The 9,816-nt window shown below is 35.5% G+C and overlaps 1 protein-coding gene across 1 annotated transcript in view; it reads right to left on the reverse strand.

Moving 5' to 3' along the window:
• The window catches only part of LOC108769882 (nucleolar pre-ribosomal-associated protein 1), an 11,581-nt gene extending 2,778 nt beyond the window's left edge, over positions 1-8,803 (reverse strand). Inside the window, exons 1-7 of the mRNA XM_018521113.1 lie at positions 8,340-8,803; positions 7,354-7,945; positions 6,734-7,027; positions 3,304-6,646; positions 2,962-3,089; positions 2,681-2,890; positions 1,082-1,308 (exon numbers count right to left, since the gene is read on the reverse strand). Of these exons, the coding sequence (XP_018376615.1) occupies positions 1,082-1,308; positions 2,681-2,890; positions 2,962-3,089; positions 3,304-6,646; positions 6,734-7,027; positions 7,354-7,945; positions 8,340-8,761 (5,216 nt within the window). The 5' untranslated portion in view covers positions 8,762-8,803. The remainder of the gene's footprint in view (positions 1-1,081; positions 1,309-2,680; positions 2,891-2,961; positions 3,090-3,303; positions 6,647-6,733; positions 7,028-7,353; positions 7,946-8,339) is intronic.
• Positions 8,804-9,816: the final 1,013 nt, after the last annotated feature.

A 9,816-nucleotide genomic window follows, 5' to 3' on the forward strand; every position in this document is an offset into this window, starting at 1 on the left:
AATTAGAAGATCGGCACGTTCTAGAGAATTTCGCAATAGCACGTGGACGAAAACATCCCCTTACCGCGAGGAGCCACGAAGCCAAACATATATAAAGCAGAGCGTTTTAAAACGCGCGTCCTCATTTTTCCTCATCATTCTTCCCGTCAAAAAACCACGGTAAATTCTCCAAGCGCTTTAACTAGCGCTCTGGCACTTCCGTCTTCCCGAAAATCCAGCCCCGATCGTGCGCCTTTGCGCCGTCTGAAGGGCTACTCCCATCCTCAACTTCGGCGGCGCTAAACCAAAGCGACAACGAAGCTCGCCTCCTGCGGAGCTCAAACAAGCGCCTTCCACGGCGTCCAGGTCTCCGTGCTCACTCCCCTCTCTCACCCTCTCGGTACAACGGCCCGCACCGCTGCGGTCGCCGTCGTATATCGAGCCCGCCCGCAAACCAACGAGGCCTGCGATCATAACGAGCAAACCGCGTATCACGAACAACTAGCCGTGTAAATTAAATGCAAAAATAATTAATCTTTACCTTTCGTTTAATTCTTTGCCTCTCTAAGGCCCTTTATTATTCTTCCCTGCTCCCTTTCCCGCACAGGAATCAGAGAGCATAGATAGAGCGGAGCGTGTGATGAAAATATCACAGCTGCCCTCAGGAAAGAGATCTTTATATCTTCACCAATTCCTCATACACCTTCGTGTACTAAGAGCGCTTTATCTGACAATTCCTCTAACTCTCTGTTTCAATTTCCTTCCTATGCATAATAAGGGAATACGGAAGCTTAACATATGCTAGATATAATAAAAGATATCTCATGAGCAAAATAATGACTCAATTCGTGCCTATAACAAAGGCACTGGTGACAGCAGCCTGCCTCAACGCGTAAACACATACCGAAAAACGAATCTCACCCGAAGCCAAGGCTTCACCCCGCGCACACCCGCTCCGCGCTCGCGCTCCCACGATTCTATGTCGCGTCTCGAGACCGCATTATACTAAACACGCGACTCAGGACGTAACAAAGACCTATTATTCATCATAATGTATCTACTGATTTCATTTTCTTGTGTAATTATTAAAATTGCTACTTACTTGGATGCTTCCAAATGAAAGTAATATCTAGAGATAATGGTATATGCTGTCATCCGAATATCGTTCGAATCACTGCAACATGCAGCGAGTACTAACGCCAATGCACCACTCTGGTTCACTTTGTAACACGCAACGATATTATTTTCTGCCAATAAAGTACACAGCAATGGCAGATAAAATGCTGGATCGTACACATTACTATTCTCGTGTATATGTAATTCATTATTCTGAAAAAAAAAAAAAAACAGTAGAGAGAATAGAATTTTTCTCCAAAGATAAAATAAAAATCTTATATAAAATGACAAATTACAAATTAATATAAAAACTAATAAGTTTTTACAAACTCCTTTAATATATATCAAAATAATTAATAAAACCATAAAATATGTATGTATTACAGGCAATAGGGGTCGACGCTGGTTATCAGTTAGCGCAATTTTTCTTAATACTAAATATATAAACCTTAACTTTGAATGTTTCCACTCATGGTTTGAGTCTTCATCAGCAATCTTTCACCCTAGCGTAACGATTAGAGTATTGCATGACAAAATGATATCTCCAACGTTTTTCCTCCCAAATATTGAACCGTTTACTGTTGTGAGGTAAGTCACAAAGTTAGAAAGCTGAGTGGCAATGAGAACTCAAGCTCACACAGTCGACGCTTCTACACTGAACAATGAATCTCTCTTATTTAACATTTTGTAACTCGTTAATATGTTATAAATTATCATCAAATTTTAAAAAACAACTCCGAGAACAATATGTGTCTTATCATTTCGACAGTCGGTTAAATAATGATCATTATTATTAAGATCATTACACATTATAATGATCATTACACAATAATACATAATTATAATTATCATTATTAATAAGAGAGATTCATTGTTCAGTGTAGAAGCGTCGACTGTGTGAGCTTGAATTCTCATTGCCACTCAGCTTTCTAACTTTGCGAGTATGTGACTTACCTCACAACAGTAAACGGTTCAATATTTGAGAGGAAAAACGTGGGAGATATTATTTTGTCATGCAATACTCCAATCGTTACGCTAGAGTGAAAGATTGCTGATGAAGACTCAAACCATGAGTGGAAACGTTCAAAGTTAAGGTTTATATATAGATATATTTAGTATTAAGAAAAATTGCGCTAACTGATAACCAGCGTCAACTCCTATTGCCTATAATACATATTTTATGGTTTTATTAATTATTCTTATATAAAGTCCCATAAAATATATGATTTTATTAATTTTTGTGTGCTTGTAGGTTCTATAAATATTTAAAATTTATTTTTAAAAAAAAGATTGTACAGTAGAGGATATTTCAGACCGTAAAATCTAAAATTTTAGATCAGTCTTGTAACAAATATTAGATGTTGAACTTAATTCCTGCCGCTCGCTTAATTTAAAACAATGTTCCACACCTTTAAAAAATCTAAAAAAAAATTTTTGTAATGTAATATGCTAAAAAGTGTGTCAAAATTTTAAGCATATTACATTACAAAAATTTTTTTTTAGATTTTTTAAAGGTGTGGAACATTGTTTTAAATTAAGCGAGCGGCAGGAATTAAGTTCAACACCTAATATTTAGGTCACTTACTTTCATAGTTCTGTGTATAGGGTAATTTTTTATAGTCTCATTGACAATATCCTTATTGAACAAGTTAAAGACTTCGGAAGTGGAAGGTTGTCTCCATAGTACAGTATCCGTCTCTCCCTTTATACTGTAACGTGTTGCTGCGGCACTCCCCCATAAATATGGCCAGTACTGTTGAAGCTTAACATTATGAGTTTCATAATACTGGAGAATCTGAAAAAAATTAAAACTATCTAATATTCCTTCAATAGCGCAATAATCTCGATATATGTCGCGAGTCTTACCTGCAAAATACGCTGATCCACGTGGCAAAGGGTAGCGTTGTAAGCTGCGAGATAAAGAGGCACGTGCGAAACAGTCATTACAGAATGATTCTTTTGAGTAAGTATTCTTAGTAATTCGACCAGGGCGCCTATAGTTATAAAATATTTAAATAAAGATTAAACTTGTCTCTATATATGTAATGGTATATTCTTACAAGATGTCATATAATATTTTATCGTGAATTAAGGCTGATTTTGGGATGACATAATTACAATCTGTAGAAAAATATATACTTTTTAACAAATAAATATAGCTTTCTACATGTTCCTTCCAAATAATACACACTATGCAAGCAAACTCACCTTTAACAAAGGATGACCCAAGCATAATATTAACGAACTCTGAATGGGACGTCGTCATTTCAAACAACGTCTTCGCATATTCATTATCAATATTATCTCCATAAGCAATATCACATAAATTGCTCAGGGTTTTCAATACATCGGATTGAGTCGCCTCGTCTTTAGCATCTTTTAGACCTAACTTTAAGGAAAATCTGGTAAACTGCGGCCACGAGTAACTCTTGCTCAATGAACTGAAGATGAAGTTATCTTCCATCTCTTTCAAACGAATCACTACATCGTTTAGCTTCCCGCATAAGATTTTGATCTTCTGTAGATTTTTTGATTCCTTTTTTAACGTCAATGTCATTATATGCAGCAATACCCTTATTAGATCCATCAAAGGTTTCTTTTTAGTCGTTACCAGATTTTCGTATCTCTTGTATACACTTTCTAGCAGTTGCACGAAACAAATGGACACCATATCCAACTTATCGCCGTTCTGAGAAACGGTGTCGCAGATTCTCTCACATAGAGCAAGGTCAAAAGTACTTTCGATGAGGTAGACAATCGCTGCTGCATTTTCTTCGATCCAAGGAACGGGATTTCGTGGCTCGGTTATATACGCGGCAATGTCGCTGCCGTAACGCCCATAGAGACTTTGAAGAAACTTTTCATTCCATTTGTATTTTAAACTGCTGCCCAGTATGGGAAACACAACGTCCCCTTGCTTGACATTTTCTATCTTGAGGAAGTATTTCACCAACGACGAGATCAGCCTGGTATTCTTGGTGATCAAGGTCGTTATCAGCTGGACCGTGGACGCGGTGATACTTTTTGTTAGCAATTGTGCAAAAGTATTGGTACTGATACCGGAAATATTGTGTGAAAAGGTGGACAAGTACCTTGTCAATGCTTTCTCCCATCCATCCACGTGATTTGTCTTACTAGACTTCAGATAAATCAAATGCAAACTAAACTTTTCTACAAACTGCTCGTTCAATATATCATGCAATCCTGATTCTTTATCGCAATACATGTCCAGCAATACCGAAACGATGTGTCCAAATACGGACAGGTTTTGCTTGTCGCTCGAAATAAAAGTGCTCTTTTCCAACTTCATCAAAGCGAACAACAAGCTCGCGATGTCTTTTGATTCAAGCTGCAATATTTTCAATAATTCAATGGCAATATCATAATTATTAGTGCAAGCTTCCAAAGAATTCTTCTCGATAATATTCTCCAATTGCGTGAGGAACTTACTTCTAAACGCGAAGAAAATATTACAGATCCCTGCATTATGTTTCTCACACAAATGCGAAATAGACTCGCAGATCTTTAGAATAGTTTCAACGATCATATATTCTACCGAATCTTTCGAGGTTTCTCCACAAAATGGCGAGAAATGATGCAGCAAAATAGGATGAGTGAAGATACATCTCGCGTTTTCTTCAAGTATCACTGCATTTTTTTTATTTGATTCGATAGATTGTGGCATGTTTAACAGAAACACAAGCACGAGTTTGCAATTTTCGTTTTGGGCCTGCCGCAAAATTTTCGACTGTGCTAACTGTGTTAAATAAAACACTGTCATCTTCAACAAAGTCTTAACATCGTACAAAGATAAAGAATGCTTAATAGTGACTTCCTTGTCGCCATATTTAAAACAATACGTCGAATGACCATCATTAAAGAGTTTAGAAAATTCAGTTACGTCCATCTTGGAATCTGCCAGCAACATATTGCTCAGTTTATATAATAATCTTAAAGACGGTAACTTGTGTTTCAAGGAAATTGGTTGTTTGCTGTTTGACCAATTCTGCAAATATTTGTAAATTGGCAAGTTGGTCAAATGTTTTGTCATGTAAACCAGCAGATCAGGCACGACTTGATAGTGCAGAGTATGGACCATCACATAGGATAAATAAGCCAAGATTGTGGTACAATCTTGGCTTATTATCTTATTGTTTTTCTTACTCATCTTTTGCAGCGCACAGCATAAAAGTGGTGAGACTGCCGTGCAAGCCTGCATTCTACAAGGATTTTCTTTACCAAAATTGTTAAAGGAAGTATCAATTGCCTCATTAGTTTCATCGAAATTAGTAAATTCATTCGTTAAAGATGATATTGATATAGATAAGATTTTCTGAGGATTATTTTTATTAGGATTTGCCTTATCAAGTAACCGATTAATTACATCCTCTATCCCCATTGTATCAAAGTTAGTCACTTGATCGTTCTTTTGTGTTATACACTTAGTAGATTTAATAGTATCTTTCGAATTTTCTTGATTAAATTTAAAGCTGTTATCGATTGTATCAACCTTCCGTTCATCAAAACTAAATTGTCCGTTGATTAAAGACGATCCTACTGCAGAAAATTCTTCTTGACAGGGATTGGTGATTTTGTTGGCTTTATCAAACAATTCGTTAATTATATCCTCTGCTTTTTTAACGTTAAAATTAGCTATTTGATCGTTTATCGCCCCTTCCGCTTGTGTTATGATATTTATATACTTGTCAATGTGTTTAATGGCGCTTTCCAAGATAGACATAAACCACTGCGTCAACTGCTCGTTCTCTTCAGAATCCGCAACCACTGAAAAGCCATTGATCCAAATATCTAACTGATCTTCACAGGTTTCGAACAGACCTGTTGTATGTAGCAGCGTTCTAATAGCATTGTAACTATCTGGTGATGAATCTTTTTGACGGATCAAAGATATCAAGAAGACAAGAGCTTCTTTAAAAGCTTTTTCTTTAGGAGCCAAAATAGAAGAGTCCAAAGCAAGTAGGAATTGTATTGTCTTGACTTTCATGCGATTTACTTTCTCCATCTTAATAGTTCCTTCTTCTTGGAGATTATTTAAACTCGATAGCAATAAATTCGATTGTAAATTTGTTGAAATATCCAACAACTCTGGACATATATCCTGATAGGAATGAAAAACGTTCAAGATAGTATCAAGATGATCCATTAATTCTGGACTCTGAATATTTTCTGCGTTTTCCGAAACTTTTATGTCGGTGTCCTTTTCAAAAGCTCGGTTCCACATTCGTAATATAGTTTCCAAAGAAGGGACAATTTTCAAAATAAAATGAGTTATTTGATTTTGAATTGTAGATGTTTTATAGAACTCTTTTGTAGCTAAAGAAATAGCTTTCAACTGGTTAGTCATTGTTAGGAGAAGAGATAAAGCCTCGTGTCTAACAGAAAGATTATCGTGATCTAATCCTGGTAAGATAGCGACTTTTACAATCGCGCTTGGAACCGTCAGAGAAAGTAATGCATTTATCAAATTGTTCATTTTCAGTTCCACAGAGCAAGTTTTGATACTATTAAACGGATTGATTGATTTCACTATCTGCGAAAAAAAATTTGATAAACTAAAGATGATTGAAAAGATGGTACGCACAACAATAATTATCGCATAAACCTACAATCATCTCACCTTCCCTATAAATTTAAGAAGACAAACCCATTTGGATGAAACTCGGGGTTCAAGAAATGACTCAACCACATTATATTGCGAACGAATTAGATCCGGGCAGGCACTCATTATCCTAACAATCAAATCCGATGGCTTTTCATGTTCCCAAGGTTTCTCCAAGTTCTGAAGAGCTGTATGTACCAATTGATTGTGCTTATTTCGTGAACTACCCAACGTTCGGTCATGGAAAATAATTCCATAACGATGCGATGTTAACAAAGTGACTAAGAATTCATGAACTACGTCACTGATGACCTAAATTGTAATTAGGAAAAATTAAAAAAAAAACAGTAACAAAAAGCTCGATAATTATAAATTATATTGTAAAGAATTATCAAAAAATTAATTATTTTCCGTAATATTGTTCCTCAATTGAGAAATATGCTTTGTTATGCTTTTACTAGAATTTTGTTTTAATAAATTAATACAAAATTTTATATTTCTCAATATCAAACATCCATCCATTAAGCAATATTCTTGCTAATAAAAAAAGACTACATTGCAATTAAACTAATTCTTAACAATGTCTATTGTAAATAATATCACAATTTATAATAATTCATAATAAGATTGAGAATTACCTCCTTGTCTGCTAGAAAGTTTTCACTGTCATCACAACTGTGAGTTTTGTTTTTAGGCCAATTGTTGGGACCTTTCCAGTTGTACAACGATATCAGATTCAATACAGTAGATGTGGAAAATACATGTAACTTTGTCGTTTTACTAATACCGTTATTCTCCAGCACATATGTCTTTACAGTGGTCAGAACTAAGGTGACGATATCTTTCGAATCATACAGCAGTTCTGAGAAGATACAACAGAGCAGATTGCGCTTGTCCAAAAGTGTTCTGATCACTAGTGTGTTTCCTTCTACGAGGAAAGCAAGAACAAAATGAATGAAACATATTCTGACGCTTTGAGAATCCATGGGTTTGGTTTGCTGTACCAGACTCTCTAACGTTTGTTGTTGCAACGACAGGTGGATAAGCAGCTCCCTGGACAAACTGCTATCTAGAGATACTATTGCCGCTAGTAGCTTCAATATTACTTTACGCTGCTTGGTATTACTCTGAATGGAAAGCATGGAATACACGATGGACATGTATGAATTTAATAAATGGCGACAAGCTTCTATTGCATTATTTAGGTATTGAGGGCATTCCGTCAAAATCCTACAAGTAAAATATACTCGAATGAAATAAGTTTACTTTTTGTGTTTAAATAAATATAGATTTCAATATAGAGAATTAACTACTTTAACTTTGGTTGACTTATTCTTCATCTTCTTCTAATTTTTAGAATTGGAAAAAGATGAAGAATGAATTAAACTGAAATTAAAGTTATGGTAAATACAATCATCCGTACTACATTGGATTAATGCACATTAAAGGCTGCTTTATGTAAAGTACTTACATACAATGATAATATTAACTATAAAATAATACATATATATTGTTAATGTGATATATCATTATTAAATATTCAATCCTTTAAAATACTTTTGTATTTAAATATTTTAGAGTTAAATATACAGATTTCCATGCATGTTGCCTCGGCTAGACGTACCTCATTAGTAAAATATGGGTTGCAGAAAAGACAGTGGTAGCAATGGAAGTACTCTTCTTGTCAGAAGACTCTAACAGCCTTAGAACTTCGAAGACACTGCCACCAGTGTGCAGATACTCTGCTGCCAGGTCCCTTTCCTTGTTCTCGTTGCATATTGTCACGAACTTCCTCAGGGCGGCTAAATTATTAGAAGAGGAAAAAAGCGTTCTGAGAGATTGTCCGTTAAATATATCCTGCCGATCATCGCAAACAGCGTCCTTCGTGTCATTTTTATTATCAGAATCATCGTTTTGTCGTTTTACATCATATTCGACTGCTTCCTCGATAGAGCCATTGATTTTCGCCTTTTTCGTTGAAGTTTCAGTCTCGTTTTTTGAGGTCCACTTGCGTGCTTTTTTCGGCTTACCAACCGTATCATCCATCCTTGGGTATGTTTATCCACACACGTGCTCTGTGGACGCCGCCATACTTTCTGTGCTATAAGCAGTGTTGCCGCGGGTCAAAAAATAAATTCACCAAATGGGAGCCTGAAAAGTTACTAAAATATCTGAAAAATCACCAAATGTGTTGAAACGACCAAAAAAAAAAAAAAGTTTTTACAGACTTTCAAATCGTGTCGGGATGTGCCACGCCTCAAATAATTTGTGAAAATCACGTTAAGTTTTACAGACTTTCAAATCGTGTCGGGATGTGCCACGCCTCAAATAATTTGTGAAAATCACGTTTGCCATATATTCAAATATATTTATACTCGCATACATTATAAAATTACCATCCAAAATACTATTAAAAATTTTTTAAATAAACTTGTTACGCGTTAACCATTTAACCATTAAGCCCATTCTACAATTGCGTAAGTGTAGTTGTAAATAGTTGTAGTTACATTCTTTGTAACAACATTCGGTTATACATACAAAACAAATCAATACATTTCTGAATAAATTAATACATTTCTTACATTTTACGATTACACTATTGCTCATAAGATTACAAGTTTTCAGCATTCCCATTTGCACATTTTTATAATGTAACTCCATGATTGGTTTATGCTAATATGATCCAAAGAGGAACTGTGAAAACAAGACCAATAAGAGGAGTAGAGGACGCTGACATAAAAATTCACTAAATAAAGAAAGTAATTCACTAAATCCTTTGACTATATACCTCTGGACTGCTAGTTACCCCCACTTTTCCTACCTTTTCCCTAAGATAGAAAGAGAGGACCGTGTATCCAAGATCTTAGAGCCATCAGGTCCGGAAGTTGGCCAAATTAAGAACTAACTAGCTGCATTTTAAGTAAGAATCGGTACGAATAAAGCGGGAAGCACAGACTCTTGCATAACGCATAACACATGAGGCATAAGAAATTGAACCAAACGTGGTTCGTTCTTGTTTTGCTAAATTATGTAATAATACCAGATACAAAGCTGTAGGAGTAATTAAATGTGATGCGGGAAAAATACAGATTTAAAATCAA

This window comes from Trachymyrmex cornetzi, unplaced genomic scaffold (assembly GCF_001594075.2).
Source record: "Trachymyrmex cornetzi isolate Tcor2-1 unplaced genomic scaffold, Tcor1.1 scaffold961, whole genome shotgun sequence".
Lineage (NCBI taxonomy): Eukaryota > Metazoa > Arthropoda > Insecta > Hymenoptera > Formicidae > Trachymyrmex > Trachymyrmex cornetzi.